Source organism: Stenella coeruleoalba (genome assembly GCF_951394435.1).
Source record: "Stenella coeruleoalba genome assembly, chromosome: 5".
Classification (NCBI taxonomy): Eukaryota; Metazoa; Chordata; class Mammalia; order Artiodactyla; family Delphinidae; genus Stenella; species Stenella coeruleoalba.
In genome coordinates this window covers 30,697,979-30,719,631 of record NC_137150.1, presented here as the reverse complement: position 1 = coordinate 30,719,631, position 21,653 = coordinate 30,697,979, and the positions used below count along the sequence as shown (strand labels likewise).

Genomic DNA, 21,653 nt, shown 5'->3' with positions numbered 1-21,653 from the left:
TTTTTTATTGATATGGATATCCAGTGGATAATTCTGTGTGTATATGTGTATTTGTATGTATGTCACATTTTTTTTAATCCATTCATCCATTGATGGACACTTAGGTTGTTTCCATATCTTGGCTACTGTGAATAATGCTGCAGTGAAATGGGAATGCAGTCCTCTGTTTGAGGTCCTGATTTTATTTCCTTTGGATATATACCCAGAATGGGATTGCTGGATCATTTGGTAGTTCTATTTTTAGTTTTTTGAGGAACCTCCATACTGTTTTCTATAGTGGCTGTATCAATTTATTTTCCTACCAAGAGTGCACAGTGTTCCCTTTTCTCCAGAACTTTACTAGCACTTGTTATTTCTTGTCTTTTTGATAATAGCCATTCTAAGAGGTGTGAGGCTAAAACCTCGTTGTGGTTTTGATTTGCATTTCACTGATGATGAGTGATGTTGAGCATCTTTTCATTAGCCATTTGTATGTTTTCTTTGGAAAAATGTCTATTCAGATCCTCTACCCATTTTTTAATCAAAAATTTTTTTTGCTGTTAAGTTTTACGAGTTCTCTATATATTTTGGATATTAATCCCTTATCAGATATATGATTTGCAAATATTTTCTCCTATTCGGTAGGTTGCCTTTTCATTTTGTTGATTGTTGCTTTTGCTGTGTAGAAACTTTTTAGTTTGCAGTAGTCCCACTTATTAATTTTTGTTTCTATTGCGTTTGCTTTTGGTATCATCCATAAAATTATTGCCAGGAGCAGTGTCAGGGAGTGTTTCTCCTATGTTTTTTTCTAGGAGTTTTACAGAGTCGGATCTTTAAGTCTTTAACCTATTTTGAGTTAATTTTTGTGAGTGGTGTAGGATATGTGTCCAGTTTCATCTTCTGCATGTGGTTATCCAGTTTTCCCACCATCATTTATTGAAGAGACTATCTTTTCCCCATTTAGTGTTCTTGGCTCCCTGGTCAAGTATTCGTTGATAGTATACGTGAGAGTTTGTTTCTGGGCTCTTGATTCTGTTCCATTGGTCTGTGTTTCTTTTTATGTGACGCCATACTTCTGTAGAAAAATGACATTGGAACTTTGATAGGAGTTGCATTGAATCTATAGATGGCTTTGGGTAGTACAGACATTTTAACAATATTTTTATAAACATGGGATTTTTTTCCCACTTGTGTCATCTTTGGTGTTTTTCATCAAAGTTCTATAATTTTCAGTGTTTAGATCTTTCACGTCCTTGGTTAAATTTATACATAGGTATTTTGTAATGTTTGATGCTGTCGTGAATGGACAGGTTTTATTTCTTTTTCAGATATTTTCTATATAGTGTATATTTTGTACATAGTGTATAGAAATACAACTGATTTCTGTATATTGACTTTGTGTACGCTGTATCTTTTAATCCTGTGTTTTCATCCTAAGCTATCCCATCCTCCACTTGCAGAACTTTAATTAATATCTGCATATTGGCACCACCTCCTCTTTCTTGTCCTCCGCAACTAATCATTAAGCCTTAACCATTCTACATCTTAACTATTCCATGCGTTTAATGAGAGTACAATAAAAATGCTAACAGATTCTTTCTTAAAGATCTAGACAAGTTCATATTAACAAGAAAACTACAATGTAAGAGTAGACATTCCATGAAGGAAGTGCAATGAAAGGCTAGTCCTGCCAGGTGAGAAAATATGTTTTAAAGCTAAAATAACTAAAACTATTTGTTCAGTTTGTAAATAAATAGACCAGGGAACAGAACAGAATTGAGTAACAGGACAGAACTGAAAGATAGATCTAAATATATTTAGACATTTAATTTATGATGGAAAGGATATTATTCTATTCAGAGTCACTGGTAATGGCAGTTTCTTGTATCAGAAGACACCAACGATTTCTATATCATTAAATCCAGTTGACATTTCTCAGTCCTATCTTACTTGACCTTCCAGCAGCCTTTGACCTATGTCATCACTTCTTCCTCTTTGAAACATCAGGGCACTATACTCTCTTGGTTTTCTTCTAGCAATTCTCTCATTCCCTTGGTGATCTTATCCTACCTCAAGACTTTAAATATCCATCTATGTATGTGCTGACAACTCTCAAACCTATTTCTTCAGGATGGAACGGTCTTCTGAACTCCAGGATTAAACCTTCAGTTGCCTATCAACATTTCCATTTGGGCTTTAATGGGTTTCTCATCTCTAATGAGGCCCTCTCAAAGTGCTCTCTTATAGCCTTCCCCATCTCAATAAACGGCAAGACCAGCCTTCCAGTGGCTGAGGTCGAAAACACTGACTCATTTTTCTGTTACATTCCGAGTTCAATCAGTCTAAAATCATATTTGCTCTATTTTAGGATATAATCTAAAATATAAAATTCCTATGTACTTCTTATTACTTACACTGCTATTACTTTGATTCAAGCACCTCACCTGGATTATTGCATAATCCTTCTAACTGGTCTTCCTGCTTCTGTCTCTGCCTCCTCTCCCAGTTAATTAAAAAATTTTAAACAATTTAAAATTTCGAATGTAATACATACTCAGGGAAGTACATAAAATACGTAAAGTTTAGCAATTATTATAAAGTACAGATCCATGTAAATGACACCCAGATCAAGAAATGGCCCTCCAGGAGCCTGCCCCCATTACCCTCATAATGAGTATTGTCTCCATCCATCCTGCCTAGAAGTATTTGTCTCAACTTTTATGGTAATTTTAAAATTTGCTTTGCGCTACAGTTTAAAATTTTAATTATGCCTCACTAAACAATGGGGTTAATGCTGCCTATTTTACCTTTAATGTAAAGTGAAACATAATATGCATTCTTTTGTGCGTGACTGTGACGCATGTTTGTAAGATTTATCCATGTTCTTTGTAAATGTAGTTCATTTTAGTAGCTGTGTAGTATATTATCTTAAGATCCTCATCCTTTCTACTGTTGATGGATATTTGTGTTTCAAGATTTTTGTCATTGTAAATGATTCTGATATAAGCATTCTTATACATGTATGTTGGTGCATACATATTTCAGTTTCTCAAGATGGGGCAATGTTAGGTCATAGGATATACATGTCTTCAGCTTTTCTATGTAATGCCTGTTTGCTGAAGAAGTTGCAGCAATTTACACTTCTACTAGCAGTGTGTGAGAATTTCACTTGTTCTACATCTGTGCCAGCACTTTTATTGACATAATTTAATTATGCTAGTTTGCATGTGGTGTGATCTCTCTTTTTTTTTCTGTTTTGTTTTTAATTTTAATTTTATTTATTTTTGTCTGCATTGGGTCTTTGTTGCTGCACGCGGGCTTTCTCTAGTTGCAGTGAGCAGGGGCTACTCTTCGTTGCAGTGCACGGGCTTCTCACTTCAGTAGCTTCTCTCGTTGTGGAGCATGGGCTCTAAGCACGCAGGCTTCAGTAGTTGTAGCTTGTGGGCTCAGTAGTTGTTGTGCGCAGGCTCAGTCGTTGTGACACACTGGCTTAGTTGCTCCGCGGCATGTGGGATCTTCCCGGACCAGGGCTCGAACCCGTGTCTCCTGCATTGGCAGGCAGATTCTTAACCACTGCACCACCAGGGAAGCCCTCTCATTGTTTTAATCTGCATTTCCATGACTAATGAGGTTAAACACCTTTTCATATGTTTCTTTTTTCTTTTTTTTTTTTGGTTGTGCTGCGCAGCTTGCGGGATCTTAGCTCCCTGACTAGGGATTGAACCTGGGCCTCAGCAGTGAAAGCGCTGAGTTCTAACCATTGGATCGCCAGGGAATACCCTCATGTTTCTTTCATGGCATGGCTGCTCATCTATTTTACCCATTTTTAAAAATTGAGGTTTTTGTTTTCTTCTTACTGATTTTTAGCAGTTCTTTGTATATACTGGATGTAAGTTCTTTATCAGTTATATATATTGCACCTGTCTTCTCCCACTCTGTGACTTCAGTTTTTTCTTCTCAATGCTATCCTTTGAGCAGAATTTTTAGAAAATCTTTTTATCTTGAAATTTCAAATTTACAGAATTCTTAACTGTTTGAGAGTGGGTTATATATATCATGTCCCTTTACCTTTTTAATGCTTCAGTATATAATTCTTTTTTAAAAATTAATTAATTAATTAATTAGACTGTGCTGGGTCTTAGTTGCGGCATGCAGGATCTTCATTGCCGCTTGTGGGATCTTTGCTGTGGCATGCTGGATCTTTAGTTGTGGCATGCAAACTCTTACTTGTGGCATGCGAACTCTAAGTTGCAGCATGTGGAATCTAGTTCCCTGACCAGGGATCGAACCTGGGCCCCCTGCATTGTGAGTGTGGAGTGTTAGCCACTGGGCCGCTAGGGAAGTCCCCAGTATATAAGGATGTTTTCTTACATAACCAGTTGTTAAACTCCAGAAGTTTAACACTGATACAGTAAGTTTTTAAAAAAATTGTAGAATATACATAAGAAATGGTTAAGTGGTAAGATTTAAGTTACAGTTCTGTGGCCTTAGGTACCTTTACATTTTTTGTGCAACCATCGTCACCAGTCATCTCCAGAACTTTTTCATCTACCCCAGTTGAAGCTCTGTACTCATTAAACATTAGTTCTCCATTCCCTACTCCCAGCCCCTTTCTCTTGCGGAATTTGTGGACTCATACAGTATTTGTCCATTTGTGACTGGCTTATTTCACTTAGCATAATGTCTTCAAGGTTCATCCATACGGTACCATGTGTCAGAACTGCCTTCCGTTTTGAGACTGATTATGCTGTAATAAACGTTGGTGTACATGTATCTGTTTGAATCCCTGTTTTCAGTTCTTTTAGGCATACACGTAGGAGTGGAGTTACTGGGTATTTTGGTAATTCTGTTTAATATTTTGAAGAAACATCATACTGTTTTCCACAGTGGCTGTACCATTTTACATTCCCACCAGCAATGCACAAAGGGTTCCAATTTCTGTACATCCTTGCCAGCGTTTGTTTTCTGTTTTGATAATAGCTATCCTAATGTGTGTGAAGTGGTATCTCACTGTGGTTTTCATTTATATTTCCCAAATGATTAGTGATGTTGAGCCTCTTTTCATATTATTTGCCATTGGTGTATCTTTTTTGGAGACATGTCTATGCAAGTCTTCTGTTCATTTTTTGATTGAATCATTTTATTGTTGTTGTTGAGTTGTAGGAGTTCTTCATATATTCTGATATTAACCCCTTATCAGATCATGATTTGAAAATATTTTCTCCCATTCTGTGGGCTGCCTTTTCATTCTGTTAGTGTTCTTTGCACAGAAGATTTTAATTTTGATGAAGTCCAGTTTGTCTACTTTTGTAATCTCTGCTATTGTTATCATACCCAAGAAATCTTGCCAAATCCAGTGTCACATACTTTCCCTGTATGTTTCCTTCTAAGTTTTGTAGTTTTAGCTCTTATGTTTAGTCTTTTGATCCATTTTGAGTTAATTTTTGTATATGATGTAACATAGGTCCAACTTCATGTTTTTGCATGTGGATATCCAGTTTTCCTAGCACTGTTTTTTTTCTTTTCCATTATAGTTTATTACAGGATATTGAATATAGTTCCCTGTGCTATACAGTAGGTCCTTGTTGTCCTATTTTATATATAGTAGCGTGTATCTGTCAATCCCAAACTCCTAATTTATTATAACCATAAGTTTGTTTTCTATGTCTGGGAGTCTGTTTTTGTTTTGTAAATAAGTTCATTTGTATCGTATTTTAGATTCCATATATAAGTGATATCATATGATATTTGTCTTTTTCTTTCTGACTTGGTTCAGTTAATATGATAATCTCTAGGTCCATGCATGTTGCTGCATGGCATTATTTCATTCTTTTTTATGGCTGAGTAGTATTCCATTGTATATATATACCCATCTTTATCCATTCATCTGTTGATGGACATTTAGGTTGGTTCCATGTCTTGGCTATTGTAAATAGTGCTATAAATATGAATACTGAGGTGCACCTATCTTTTTTGAATTAGAGTTTTCTCTGGATATATGCCCAGGAGTGGGATCCGGCACCATTTGTTGAAAAGACTGTTCTTTCTTCATTGAATGGTCTAAGTATCATTGTTGAAAACCATTTGACCAGGTATGGAAGGGTTTATTTCTGGGCTCTCTATTCTGTTCCATTGGTCTATATGTCTGTCTTTATGCCAGTACCACACTGTTTTGATTTCTGTAGCTTTTTAGTAGGTTTTGAAGTCAGGAAGACCTCCAACCTTGTTCTGTTTCAGAATTGTTTTGGCTGTACACAGAGTCCCCTGAGATTCCACATCAACTTTAGGATGGATTTTTCTATTTCTGCAAAAATGTCATTGAGATTTTGTTAGGGATGATGTTGAATCTGTACATTGCTTTTGGTAGTTTTTACATCTTAACAGTATTGAGTCTTTGAATCCATAAATGGAAGATATCTTTTCCATTATGTCTTATTTAATTTCTTTCAGAAATGTTTTATAATTTTCACTGTACAAGTTTTTTTTGCCTTTTTGGCTAAGTTATACCTAAGTACTTTATCCTTTTAGAAACTATTGTAAATGAAATTGTTTTTGTAACTTCCTTTTCAGATTGGTCATTGTTAGCGTACAGAAATGCAACTGATTTTGGTGTGTTAATTTTGTATCCTGCAACTTAATTTGTTTATTCTAACTTTGTGCGTGTGTGGAATCTTTGGGGTTATCTACATATAAAATTCATGTCATCTGCAAACAGATAATTTTACTTCTTCCTTTCTGATTCCGGTGCCTTTTTCTTTTTCTTGACTAATTGCTCTGGCTAGGATTTCCAATACTGTGTTGAATGGAAGTGGAGAAAGCGGGCATCCTTGCCTTGTCCCTGATCTTAGAGGAAAAGCTTCCAGTCTTTAACCATTGAGTATAATGTTAGCTGTGGGTTTTTCATATGTGGCCTTAACCATGTTGAAGTAGTTTCTTTCTAGTTTTCTGAGTACGTTTACCATGAAAGAGTATTGAATTTTGTCATGCTTTTTCTGCATTGCGATGATCATGTAATTTTTTCCTTTTGTTCTTTTAATGTGGTGTATTGATATTGGTGTGCTCAACCATCCTGGCATTTCAGGAAAGAATTCCTCTTGGTCTTGGTGTATAATTCCTTATAAAATGTTGAATTAGATCTGCTAGTATTTTGTTGAGCATTTTTGCATCAATATTTATATGGGATATTGATGTGTACTTTTCTTGTAGTGGCTTTGTCTGGCTTTGGTATTAAGGTAATGCTGGGTCTCAGAATGAATTAGGAGGTATTTCCTTCTATTTAATTTTTTGGGAAGAGCTTGAGAAGGATTGGTGTTTAATCTTTCTTAAAATATTTGGTAGAATTCACTGGTGAAGCCATTTGGTCTTGGGCTTTTCTTTGGGAGGTTTTTGATTACTGATTCAGCCTCCTTACTAGTTACAGGTCTATTCAGATTTTCTATTTTTTCATGATTCAGTCTTGGTGGTAGGTTGTGTGTTTCTAGGAATTTGTCCATATCATCCAGGTTATCCAATTTGTTATATAGAATTGTTCATAGTATTCCTATAATCTTTTTATTTCTGTGGAATTGGTAGTGATGTCCCCACTTTCATTTCTGATCTTAGTAATTTGAGTCTATTTTTTCTTAATCCATCTAGCTAAATATTTGTCAATTTTATTGATCTTTTTGAGGAGCCAAGTTCTGGTTTTACTGATTTTTTTGTCTCCCTCTTATTTTTCTATTTTTCATTATCTCGGCTCTAATCTTTATTTTCTTTCTTTTGCTAACTTTGGGTTTAGTTCTTTTTCTTTTCTTTTCTTTTTTGTTTAGTTCCTTAAGGTATAAAGTTAGGTTGAGAACTTTCTTTTTTTTTTTTTTTATGCTTATTGATTTTTTTGGCTGCATTGGGTCTTCATTGCTACGCACAGGCTTTCTCTAGTTGTGGTGAGTGCGGGCTACTCTTTGTTGTGGTGCGTGGGCTTCTCATTTTGGTGGCTTCTCTTGTTGTAGAACATGGACTTTCAGTGCACAGGGTTCAGAGGTTGTGGCACATAGGCTCAGTAGTTGTGGCTCACAGGCTCTAGAGCGCAGGCTCAGTAGTTGTGGTGCACAGGCTTCGTTGCTCGGGGGCATGTGGGATCTTCCCGGACCAGGGCTCCAACCTGTGTGCCCTGCATTGGCAGGCAGATTCTTAACCACTGAGCCATGACGTAAGCCCTGAGAACTTACTTTCTTAGTGTGTTTAACAGCTTTAAATTCCCCTCTTAGCACTGTTTTTGCTGCATCTAGTAAGTTTTTGTACGTTTTCATTTCTCAATATTTTCTAATTTCCCTTGATTTCATCTTTGGTCCATTGGCTGTTTTAAGAGTGTGATGTTTGAGACTTCCCTGGTGGTGCAGTGGTTAAGAATCCACCTGCCAGTGCAGGTGACACGGGTTCGAGCCCTGGTCCTGGAAGATCCCACATGCCGCGGAGCAACTAAGCCCGTGCGCCACAACTACTGAGCTTGGGCTCTAGAGCCTGCAAGCTACAACTACTGAGCCTGTGCGCCACAGCAACTGAAGCCCACGTGCCTAGAGCCTGTGCTCTGCAATAAGAGAAGTCACTGCAATGAGGAGCCTGCACACCACAGCGAAGAGTAGCCCCCACTCACCGCAGGTAGAGAAAGTCCATGCGCAGCAAGGAAGACCCAACACAGCCAAAAATAAATAAATTTATGAAAAAAAAAGTGTGATGTTTAATTTCCACATATTTGTAAGTTTCCAGTTTTTTTGTTTCTAGTTTCATTCCATTGCGATCAAACAAGATAGTTTGTATGATTTCAATCTTTTTAAATTTATTAAGGCTTGTTTCACATATGCCTAACATGTAGTCTATCTGATATAATACTGTTGTCTACTCTACCATCTAGATTACAGTTTGGTCACTTGTCCCAAAAATGTCCTTAATGGCATTTTCTTTCTCCAGTACAGGATCCATTTCAGGATCACATATTGCATTTAGTTGTCATGTTGCATTAATTTCCTTTACTCTGTGACAATTCCTCAGATGCTTTGTCATGACATTTTGAAGGCTACAGAATGAATTATTTCATAGATTGTTGCTCAATTTGGGTTTATCTGGTATTTCCTCACGATCAGAATCAGATTAGGTAGCCCAGCCTCTCTACTACATTAGTGATGTTGTATCCTGCTCAAATGATCACATCTGGAGACAAGTGATGGCCATCTGCCCTTCACTGGTGACATTAATTTGATCATTGTTGAAGTGTTGTCTGGTTTCTCCACTATGTAGTTACCATTTTTTCTTTGTAACTGATACTCACTGGGGAGTTGCTTTGAGACCATACAAGTATGCTGTTCCACATTATACTTTTTGCCTTGATTTAGTATCTATTGATGATTCTTGTCCAAACCAATCTTTACAAGATGGTTATTTTCCAGCTCCACCACTTGCTTCATATCAGTTGGTGATCTACTCTAAGGAAGAGCCCTGCTTTTCTTGGGCATTTGTTTATTTCATTGACTTAACATGGGTTCATGGATTCCCTATTTTACTCAATGGTTTATATTCCATTACAGTACTATCATTATTTTGATGCTCAAATTGTCCTTCTTTTAGCCAATGGGTGTCCCTGTAAGCTGGCTTCTGTGCTCTTTTGATAGGAGAACGAATGTCAAATGTATACTTTATGGGTAGTGTGTTTTAGTTCTTGAACTTTTTCCTACCCTGAAGTCAGGAAGATACTTTCTATTTTCTAAATGTTTTATTATTTTGCCTTTTATGTTTGCATCTAAAGTTGGGGTTGATTTTTACACATAGTATGCAATAGAGGCTAGTTTAATGCTTTAAAAATTTTTTTTCCAGTATAGACACCTAGTTGACCTAGAGCCTTTTATTGAAAAGAACAATCTTTCCTGCTCTGTGATGTCATTTATATTGTGAATCAAGCGTCCATATATCGAGTGTTTCACTGAGCTTTCTTGGTCTGTTTGCTTATCTCTGTGCCAGTCAGTACCATACTATCAATTACAATGGCTTTATGACAAATGCTGATACCTGGTACAGCAAGTTGTCCTTCCGTAGTTTCTTTAAGTGGTATGGATATGGGATATTCTTGACCCTTTGCATTTCCACAATTTTTTTTTTTTACAACTTTGAGATATAATTGATGTATGGTGAACTGCACACACTTTAAGTTGTGCAATTAGAGCTTTGATGCATGTATACAACCATGAAGCCATGACCACAATTAAGATAATGAACATAACCATCACTTCCCAAAGTTTCCTCATGTGTTGTTGTAACTCATTCTTTCCTACCTCCCAGCCCTGTCTTTAGGTAACTGTTCATCTGCTTTTTTTTTTTAAATTAAAAAAAATTTTTTTAATTTTATTTTTGGCTGTGTTGGGTCTTTGTTGCTGCATGCGGGCTTTCTCTTGCTGTGGCGAGCGGGGGCTTCTGTAGTTGGCGGCTAGTGGGGGCTACTCTTTGTTGCGGTGCACGGGCTTCTCATTGCAGTGGCTTCTCTTGCTGCGGAGCACGGGCTCTAGGTGCACGGGCTTCGGTAGTTGCAGCATATGGGCTCAGTAGTTGTGGTGCATGGGCTTAGTTGCTCTGTGGCATGTGGGATCTTCCTGGACCAGGGATCGAACCCATGTCCCCTGCATTGGCAGGCGGATTCTTAACCACTGTGCCACCAGGGAAGCCCTCATCTACTTTTTATCACACAGGATTAATTTGCATTTTCTAGAATGTTATATAAACAGAACCATACAAAAATGACATTTTGTATGTACAAAATATATACAAAAAGTATGTACTCTTTTTTTTTTTTTTTTTACGGGGCTGGTTGCTTTCATTTAGGATAATTATTTTGAGATTCACTTGTTGATGGAATTGGGCTGTTTCTAGTTTTTTTGTTTTTGGCTGTGTTAGGTCTTTGTTGATGCACGCACGCGTTCTCTAGTTGCAGTGAGCGGGGGCTACTCTTTGTTGTAGCACGTGGTCTTCTCATTGTGGTGGCTTCTCTTGCTGCAGAGCACAGGCTCCAGGCACGTGGGCTTCAGTAGTTGCAGCACTCAGGCTCAGTAGTTGTGGCATGCAGGCTCTAGATCATAGGCTCAGTAGTTGTGGTGCACGGGCTTAGTTGCTCAGGCATGTGGAATCTCCACGGACCAGTGGTTGAACCCGTGTCCCCTGCACTGGCAGGCAGATTCTTAACCACTGCGCCACCAGGGAAGTGTCTGTTTCTAGTTTTTGATTGTTACAAGTAATGCTCTTATGAACATTTGTTTGAGTCTTTGTGTGGAGTGGGGAAGATAGACCTCTCTAGCTAGGCCATTCTAGCAAGATTCCAAACCAAGGAGCCATAAAATAAAGACTGATACAACACAGATAATAGCCTAAGGACTAATGTCCTTAGTATTTAAAAACAACTATCTAGTAGGAGAATGGACAAAGAACATGAAAAATGAGCTGACAGAGATGATTGTAGTAAGATACTTATTGCAGCATTGCTTGTTATAAGTAAAACACTGGCAACGGTCTAAAGGACCATCAGTAGGTGGCAGTTAAGTAAGTTGCGATACATATCCTACTATACTGATACGGAATAATCTTCAAGAAGTTTGAGAACAGTGTGTGTAGGACAATGTGCTAGAGAGAAAATAAGAGGGAAAAGTATATAAATGCTCATATGCATGGATGTCAGAGAAACTGACAGTGGTCGCCTTTGGGGATGGAAATTAGAGGGCTGGAAATAAGGGCTTGCATGTAGACTTACTTTCTACTGTATCTCCTATTCTGATTAAATTTTTTACAATATGTCTTTATTATCTTTAAGTTAGAAACTAAAAATTAAAGCCTGTCACTCTCTCAGAACACCAAACATTGATTTTCATTGTCTCCAGATGGCTTCACTTAAAGTGACTGATTAATTTTAGGCAAGCTGCACACTATCACAGTGCCTCAGTTTCCTGATCTGTAAATGGGGTGATAATAGTACCTAGGCTTTAATGACACAATTAATGAAATGCTTAGAAAAATTCTTGGTGTGCAGCAAGCTCTGAATAAGGGTCACCTGTTAGGGTGTTCTACAGATGAATGACTGGTAGCCACACTGCAGGCCATTTTGCTGAGAGAGAACCAGGCAACGAAGATTTTTTGATAGAGAGTGAGGCAGGGAAAACGTGGGTCTTTCGTTTGGGTATGCATCTGTGAGCTGTGTCCTAACCTGGTTTTGCGAGTTCTGGTGCTCTGAGATTGAACTTTCTGAAATTCTCTGGTTTCAGGACACCTCCTACTTGTTCATCACTGGCCCTGATGTTGTGAAGTCTGTCACCAATGAGGACGTTACCCAGGAGGAGCTCGGGGGCGCCAGGACCCACACCACCATGTCAGGTTAGAGGCCTCGAAGCTTACCTTACTGTTGTCAGACACTGAGAAGAGGAATTGCTAGAAGTGACAGTCTGTACAGATATCACTTCATCGACAGAATTTCTTTGAATAGACTGTAGTGTCATGTATTGTCTACAGATATAGTAATAAAGGTGGATTTATATCTCAAACTCGTTAAATTAAATTACAGGCTACTACTAATGCTTTCATAGTCTTTGAAATTTTTGAGCAAATTAGAATGATGGTTACAAGAATTATGATTCATAAAAGTATGTGTGCTGTGGAAAAAGTAGCACAGGGTAAAGGGGGTTGGGATTGTTGCAGTTTTAATGAGGGTGGTAAGGACAGGCCTCACTGGGCAATAATTGAGCAGATTTGAAGGAGTGGACTGAATGCATACCTAGGGGAGAAGCATCGCAGGCAGAGGCTTCTGAGGAAGGAGAGGGGCTGGTGTGCTCGGTGAGTGGCGAGGAGGGTGGTTGGATTAGGGACATGACATTATTTGACTTTAAAAGCTCAGTTGGGCTGCCTGGTAGAGAAGAGACTCTGGGGGCAGCGGTAGAAGCAGGGAGTCCGGTGGGGTGAACCTGAGAGGGAGTTTCCTGCCCCACTTTCTCTATCATGTCTATGGCCCTGTTTGGCTCTTCTGTGATTTCAGAGTGTTCTTGAGGAATGATGGCTTGATTCCTTACCACGTGGTTCCCCTTCTTTCCTCCTTTGTTCTGCCATTGCTGAGTACCATGACATGTGCCAGCCGTTTTCCTTTTATTTTTTATTGTCCAGCTTTCTTGAGTGTTAATGGACATATAACCAGGCATTATTCCAGTTGCTGGGCTGCAGTGATAAGACAGGCCTAGCCTCTACCCCGTTGGAGCTGATACTCTCGGGGAGATGTCAGGCAGTAAACAGGGAAATAGGTGCTGCAGGGAAAAGTGTGACGAGAATTCCCATGGTCCAGGGATGGAGAGTGAGGGGTGTGGGGAAAGTTGTGCTCTGGAGAGGGGCAGGGAAAGCCTCGGCAAATAGGCGACACTAGGTCAAAGACCTGGATAATGAAAGGAGTGACCCTTGCAGAGAGAACAGGCTGCATGGACTGAGGGTCAGCCTGAAGGTGTGTGGTGTGGTACCATCCTCAGTGGAGGGGGCGGCGACAGGGCTGTTGGCACAGTCTGCTGCAGACCTGCCCTAGAGGGGGCAGGTGGGCATGAAGCTGCATCTCTGGGCTGACAGGCGCCCTGGCCCATTATATACTCCCTGTTTTCTCAGGCGTGGCCCACAGAGCTTTTGAAAATGACGTGGACGCCTTGTGTAATCTCCGGGAGTTCTTCAACTACTTGCCTCTCAGCAATCAGGACCCGGCCCCTGTCCGTGAGTGCCATGATCCCAGGTGAGTTGCAGGCCGGAGCTCCTCTCGTTTTGCAGGTTGGCTTGTCCTTCTCTGGCCCGTGTGCCCTGGCGGGACCTCCAGGGTCTGCCCTGGTAGGCAGCTTGGAGTAGATTGTGCAGTGGAGTCAGGTGTAGGCATGGTGGTGGCGTGTGTGGGTATAGGAGCCACAAAGGATTTTATTTACTTATTTAAAAAGAAATTAAAAAAAAATTTTCTGGCCACGCTGTGTGGCATGCAGGATCTTAGTTCCCCCACCAGGGCTCAAATCTGTGCCCCCTGCAGTGGAAGCTTAGACAGAGTCTTAACCACTGGACTGCCAGGGAAATCCCAAGATATTTTATTTTTATTCACGTTTTTCCTCTCTCTAATATCTGACAAGTAGCTTGGGAGTAAAAAGTGGCCAAAAAAAATATTATTTCTGAGTCTTTGTCTAGAATTGAGATATATATATATGTGTGTGTATATATATATATATATATATATGTATATTTTGTCTTAAGATGAAATAAATCAATATGAAATGATTCAGACAGCATGCCCTTTAGGAAATGTGCTTATGCATACCTGCTTGTGGCCAGAAGCTGGGACATTCCTGGGGAAGGGTGTGTTGCTGACCACCTAGTGAAGACCTTCTTTCCTTCTTGCTCTTCCGGCCACTGCCTGATGTGGGGAGCACCGCAGAATAAGCCAGAAGCCCAGCTGGGGAACTATAGCTCCAGACCACTGGCTGCTGTCTTCTCCATTTTGTTTCCTCTCTGATTTTGAAGCACTCACTTGGCCTGCAATACTTCTGCAGAAGGACTTGAAATTGTGTCCCTCAGGAAGAAGCCGTCCCTCGGGAAGAAGCCGTTTGCAGACACTGCCCTGGGCTTCTACCTATGGGGCCATGTCTGGGCCAGGGATGCTCTGAAGAGTCATGTCCCCAGGGCCACTCCTTGTCTGCCTCTGCCTCACTCCTCAGGGGATACAATCAGCGGCCCACTGTGTGTAGTCATGAGAGGGAGGGTGGTCACAAGGCCCAGAAGCGATGGGCACAGCCTCCTTTTCCGAGCTGCTGTACTGTTTGGGGTTCTTGAAAGGTTTAGGACATCATTTGAAGGTGTTACGGTCCGAGGGCCCAGACATGTCTGAACAGCCTGCTTTGGCCCAGCCATACCTCCTCCTCATTCAGTCCCAGGGAAGCTGTATGCATATGTGTAAATAGCACATGAAAAGTAAGGGAGGACTTTGTTACTGGGTGGGGCTGTACCCAAGACGCTGGTGCTGAGCTTTCTGGGAAGCTGGGCTTGATGGTACAGTGGCTTGTTCACTATAATGTCCTTTGGTACTCCATACAATACCTAGAATGTAGGAGGTGTTCAGAGAGGATAAATGAAGGAATTTCCACATTCAGGGGAATAAGCTCATTTTTTTTTCCTCTAAATGAAAACAGAAAGATCTTCTGGGTTAATATCAAGCTCAGGTTCAGTTTAATATGGTGATAACAAAGGAATGTATCTTTGGGGACTGCTTTGCTAGCCCAGCAGGGACAGAATCAGTCCAGCCCCCATGCTGTGTCTCCCCCATTTCCTCTCCCATTCCCCACCCACAGAAGGCAACGGGCTCTTCCATGTTGATTATATCTGCTTCTTTTTCTATCCAAAGTGACCGTCTAGTTCCTGAGCTTGATACAATTGTCCCTTTGGAATCAACCAAAGCCTACGACATGGTGGACATCATACACTCTGTAAGTGCCACATCTGTCTGTCTTGTCTGTGCTGGCTCAGCCACGTGCATGTCATTGTGCTTTGGCTCAGTGAGGAAGTGCTTTACCCACAGGCCTTACCATTGGGCAACAGAGGCAGGGCACGGGGTGGCACAGAATAAGGGCACTGAGTAGTGTGCTATGGGAAGAGCTAGTGGCTGTGGCCACCCTACTGGCTTGGACAGGCTTGGGGGCATGGCAGTTGGGTCCGCAGAGCTCAGGGCTCTTGAGCTGGCACTCTAAGGCCCGTAGAGAAAGGGCCGTGTCTCCAGAGCCTGGAGTTGAGGCAGGATGCCTCTTCATGTACCTCTGTTTGGAGCCTCATGCTCAGAGGGCATTTTTTTTTTTCTCTAGAGAAAGGAGAGTGAGTACATAAGGTGTCCTGTGACAGGGTTGAGGGGTGTGTGTGTAGGTCGGAGGAGGACGCGAGTCATTTGTACCTTTTTCTTGGTGTAGCAGGTTCCTGGGTCATTAAGTGAAGAGGACAGTGTTGGGGAGAACTGGGGGCATCTGTCGATGGCCATTGTCTCCCTCACACTTTCCTACGCGCACTGTGCTCTTAGCTCTTCTCGATTAACTGAACCCAGACGGCTCTGTGGGCGCAGCCTCTCCGGGGCCCTGGCTCTCCCAGTGACCTGTTCCTCCTCCCTGTACTGTGGGGAGTCAGCGTGAGTCAGCAGCCATGGCCGGGCTCTGCCTCTCCTCATTGCTGGATTCTTAGCCTACTGAGCACCATTTGAGCCCGCTTCTACCAGCATGCCCTCCTCTGACCTTAGCCTTCAGTACTCTCTACACCCTCACAGTTGTCCTGTCCATCTCTCACCACCTCTGCTCCTGGACTCCCCAGCCCTCAATCATCCCGTTCTGTGGAGCCCTCTGCCCCTCCTGGCCTCTGCCTTCCTGGCCCAGCTTGGACTCTGCCATTACGCCAGATGTTAACAGCGAGGCACTGTTCTCAGTGTTGGTGCTGTATGACACTGTGATGGACAAAAACCCTGCCTCAGCGACCTCACATTTGGGTGAGAGATTCAGAGAACAAAAGCATACGTGGCGTGGGTAGTTTTAGGTCCAAAAGTAGTGTGAAGAAGGTAAAATGGGGTCTGTGTCATCCATGCTCCAATTCTCCTTTTGCCCTGTGGAGTCCCATCCCTGGTTCAAGGCTGCAGCCAGCCAGCCAGCCAGCCAGCCAGCCAGCCAGCCAGCCATCCATCCATCCATCCATCCATCCATCCATCCATCCATCCATCCACACACCCATCCATCCATTCATCCACTCATCCATCCAGTCACTTATTCATCCACCCACCCATGTTGCCAGTGGGGCCTGAGCCTGCCAAGGGAAAGCCCCGGAGCCTTGCTCCAGCCTGAGCTGGGTCCTCGGTTCACCTCTCTGGTCTCCGGCTTGAATATGTGCCGTGAACCTCCCCTCAGCTCCTGTTTTTATCTTCTTCACTTTCCCTGATCGAAACCCTAACTTCCTTCTCTATTCCCCACTCTGATCAGATGACATCAGCATTTCCTTCGTGGAGAAAATTGAGAGCATCAGGTTCATCACTTTCCATAGGTGCCTGTTTCTCCCTCCCCACCGTCCCTCCGTGTCTCCCCAGGCTGAAAGAATGAGGTGCCTCACCTGGGCTCCTCACTCCATTGCTTCCTGTCTGGCATCTTGCTTTCTTGACTGGTTTAACTTCTTCTCCCTCTCTTAACTCCTTCCTCTGGGCAATAAATGTGTTTGAACATGTATGAACTTCTTGTCTGCTAAACCAAACCCTTCTTAACCTGAATTTCTGTTTAACTGACATCCACAGTCTTTTCTACCTTTTTCCTTAAACTCCTCTTGTCTCTTCTTCCTTTATTCCTCTCTGGAATCTGGCTTCTGCTTTCATTCTGTTGAATGACAGCTCTCCTAATGACCTCTCCAAATTGCTAAACTAGGGAACTAAGGGCATTAAAGAGGTATAGTTACAGAAGTAACCATTATTAAAATAAATATAAATCCTCCTAAATAACAGAAACATTTATATAGAATAGATCAAATCAATGCATCACATAGAGAAACAGACAAGCCTCCCCAGTGCTCTCTTCCAGGCACTGTTTTCCCACCAAGTCCCTGAGGGAAACCACCATCTTGACCTTTAACAGCATAAATTAGTTGTTCTTGGTTTTGTGTACTATATAAATGGAATCATATAGTGTGCGGTCTTTTCTGTCTAGCTGCTTTCATTCAATGAGATGACTGAAATTCGTCCATATTGTTGCAATGTGTGTTATTCTCGTGGTTCTCCTTAGGCTTTTTTTTTTTTGAACTTTTGAATTTTATTTTTTATACAGCAGGTTCTTATTAGTGATCCACTTTATACATACTGGTGTATACATGTCAATCCCAATCTCCCAGTTCATCCCACCAGCAACACTTCCCTCCACCACTTTCCCCCCTTGGTGTCCATATGTTTGTTCTCTACATCTGTGTCTCTGTTTCTGCCCTGCAAACCGGTTCATCTGTACCATTTTTCTAGGTTCCACATATATGCGTTAATATATGATATTTGTTTTTCTCTTTCTGACTTACTTCACTCTGTATGACAGTCTCCAGATCCATCCACGTCTCTATAAATGACCCAATTTCGTTCCTTTTTATGGCTGAGTAATATTCCATTGTATATATGTACCTCAACTTCTTTATCCATTCGCCTGTCGATGGGCATTTAGGTTGCTTCCATGACCTGACTATTGTAAATAGGGCTTCAGTGAACACTGGGGTGCATGTGTCTTTTTGAATTATGGTTTTCTCTGGGTATATGCCCAGTAGTGGGATTGCTGGATCATATGGTAATTCTGTTTTTAGTTTTTTAAGGAATCTCCATACTGTTCTTCATAGTGGCTGTATCAATTTACATTCCCACCAATAGTGCAAGAGGGTTCCCTTTTCTCCACACCCTCTCTAGCATTTGTTGTTTGTAGATTTTCTGATGATGCCCATTGTGACCGGTGTGAGGTGATACCTCATTGTAGTTTTGATTTGCATTTCTCTAATAACTAGTGATGTTGAGCAGCTTTTCATGTGCTTCTTGGCCATCTGTATGTCTTCTTTGGAGAAATGTCTATTTAGATCTTCTGACCATTTTTGGATTGGGTTGTTTGTTTTTAAAATATTGACCTGCATGAGCTGTTTATGTATTTTGGAGATTTATCCTTTGTCTGTTGATTGGTTTGCAAATATTTTCTCCTATTCTGAGGGTTGTCTTTTCGACTTGTTTGTAGTTTCCTTTGCTTTGCAAAGCTTTTAAGTTTCACTAGGTCCCAATTGTTTATTTTTGTTTTTATTTCCGTTACTCTAGGAGGTGGATCAAAATAGATCTTGCTGTGATTTATGTCAAAGAGTGTTCCTCCTATGTTTTCCTCTAAGAGTTTTATAGTGTCCAGTCTTACATTTAGGTCTCTAATCCATTTTGAGTTTATTTTTGTGTATGGTGTTAGAGAGTGTTCTAATTTCATTCTTTTACATGTAGCTGTCCAGTTTTCACAGCACCACTTATTGAAGAGACTGTCTTTTCTCCATAGTATATCCTTGCCTCCTTTGTCATAGATTAGTTGACCATAGCCATGTGGGTTTGTCTCTGGGATTTCTATCCTGTTCCATTGATCTATATTTCTGTTTTTGTGCCAGTACCATACTGTCTTGATTACTGTAGCTTTGTAGTATAGTCCGAAGTCCTCCAGCTCCGTTTTTTTTCCTCAAGACTGCTTTGGCTTTTGGGGTCTTTTGTGTCTCCATACAAATTTTAAGATTTTTTGTACTAGTTCTGTAAAAAAATGCCATTGGTAATTTGATAGGGATTGCATTGAATCTGTAGATTGCTTTGGGTAGTAGAGTCATTTTCACAATATTGATTCTTCCAACCCAGGAACATGGTATGTCTCTCCATCTGTTTTTATCATCTTTAATTTCTTTCAACAGTGTCTTATACAGGTCTTTTGTCTCCCTAGGTAGGTTTATTCCTAGGTATTTTATTCTTTTGTTGCAATGGTACATGGGAGTGTTTCCTTAATTTCTCTTTCAGATTTTTCATCATTCGTGTATAGGAGTGCAAGAGATTTCTGTGCATTAATTTTGTATCCTGCTACTTTACCAAATTCATTGATTAGCTCTAGTAGTTTTCTGGTAGCATCTTTAGGATTCTCTATGTATAGTATCATGTCATCTGCAAACAGTGACAGTTTTACTTCTTCTTTCCCAATTTGTATTCCTTTTATTTCTTTTACTTCTCTGATTGCCGTGGCTAGGACTTCGAAAACTATGTTGAATAGTAGTGGTGAGAGTGGACATCCTTGTCTTGTTCCTGATTTTAGAGGAAATGCTTTCAGTTTTTCACCATTGAGAATGATATTTGCTGTGGGTTTGTCGTATATGGCCTTTATTATGTTGAGGTAGGTGTCCTGTGTGCCCACATTCTGGAGAGTTTTTATCGTAAATAGGTGTTGAATTTTGTCAAAAGCTTTTTCTGCGTCTATTGAGATGGACTTACTGTTTTTCTTCAGTTTGTTAATATGGTGTATCACATTGATTTTGCGTATATTGAAGAATCCTTGCATCCCTGGGATAAATCCCGCTTGATCATGGTGTATGATCCATTTAATGAGTTGTTGGATTCTGTTTGCTAATATTTTGTTGAGGATTTTTGCATCTATAGTCATCAGTGATATTGGTCTGTAGTTTTCTTTTTTGTAGTATCTTTGTCTGGTTTTGGTATCAGGGTGATGGTGGCCTCATAGAATGAGTTTGGGAGTGTTCCTTCCTCTGCAATGTTTTCGATGAGCTTGAGAAGGATGGGTGTTAGCTCTTCTCTAAGTGTTTGATAGAATTCACCTGTGAAGCCATCTGGTCCTGGACTTTTGTTTGTTGGAAGATTTTTAATCCCAGTTTCAATATCATTACTTGTGATTGGTCTGTTCATATTTTCTATTTCTTCCTGATTCAGTCTTGGAAGGTTATACCTTTCTAAGAATTTGTCCATTTTTTCCAGGTTGTCCACTTTATTGGCATAGAGTTTCTTGTAGTAATCCCTTAGGATGCTTTGTATATCTCTGGTATCTGTTGTAACTTCTTGGTTTTCATTTCTCATTTTCTTGATTTGAGTCCTCTCTCTCTTGATGAGTCTGGCTAATGGTTTATCAATTTTGTTTATCTTCTCAAAGAACCAGCTTTTAGTTTCATTGATCTTTGCTATTGTTTTCTTTGTTTCTATTTCATTTATTTTTGCTCTGATCTTTATGATTTCTTTCCTTCTACTAACTTTGGGTTTTGTTTTGTTCTTCTTTCTCTAGTTCCTTTAGGTGTAAGGTTAGATTGTTTATTTGAGATTTTTCTTGTTTCTTCAGGTAGACTTTATTGCTATAAACCTCCCTCTTAGAACTGCTTTTGCTACATCCCATAGGTTTTGGATTGTCGTATTTTCATTGTCATTTGTCTCTAGATATTTTCTGATTTCCTCTTTGATTTCTGCAGTGATCTCTTGGTTATTCAGTAACGTATTGTTTAGCACTCCATGTATTTGTGTTTTTACGTTTTTTTCCCTGTAATTCATTTCTAATCTCATAGCATTGTGGTCAGAAAAGATGCTTGATATGATTTCAATTTTCTTAAATTTACTGAGACTTGATTTGTGCCCCAAGATGTGATCTATCCTGGAGAATGTTCCATGTGCACTTGAGAAGAAAGTGTAATCTGCTCTTTTTGGTTGGAATGTCTTATAAATATCAATTAAATCTATCTGGTCTTCTGTGTCATTTAAAGGTTGTGTTTCCTAATTTTCTGTTTGGATGATCTGTCCGTTGGTTTAAGTGAGGTGTTAAAGTTCTACACTATTATTGTGTTACTGCCGATTTCCTCTTTTATAGCTGTTAGCAGTTGTTTTATGTATTGAGATGCTTGTATGTTGGGTGCATATATATTTATAATTGTTATATCTTCTTCTTGGATGGATCCCTTGATCATTATGTAGTGTCCTTCTTTGTCTCTTGTAACATTATTTTAAAGTCCATTTTATCTGATATGAGTATTGCTACTCCAGGTTTCTTTTGATTTCCATTTGCATGGAATATCTTTTTCCATGCCCTCACTTTCAGTTGGTATGTGTCCCTAGGTCTGAAGTGGGTCTCTTGTAG

The 21,653-nt window shown here is 40.2% G+C and overlaps 1 protein-coding gene across 2 annotated transcripts in view; it reads left to right on the top strand.

The window, feature by feature from the left end:
• PCCB (propionyl-CoA carboxylase subunit beta) overlaps positions 1-21,653 on the top strand; it is a 90,696-nt gene that overhangs the window by 26,218 nt on the left and 42,825 nt on the right. For both annotated transcript variants that reach the window (XM_079922193.1, XM_079922194.1), the window contains exons 7-9: positions 12,252-12,360; positions 13,624-13,744; positions 15,389-15,470. In XM_079922193.1, the coding sequence (XP_079778319.1) occupies positions 12,252-12,360; positions 13,624-13,744; positions 15,389-15,470 (312 nt within the window). The remainder of the gene's footprint in view (positions 1-12,251; positions 12,361-13,623; positions 13,745-15,388; positions 15,471-21,653) is intronic.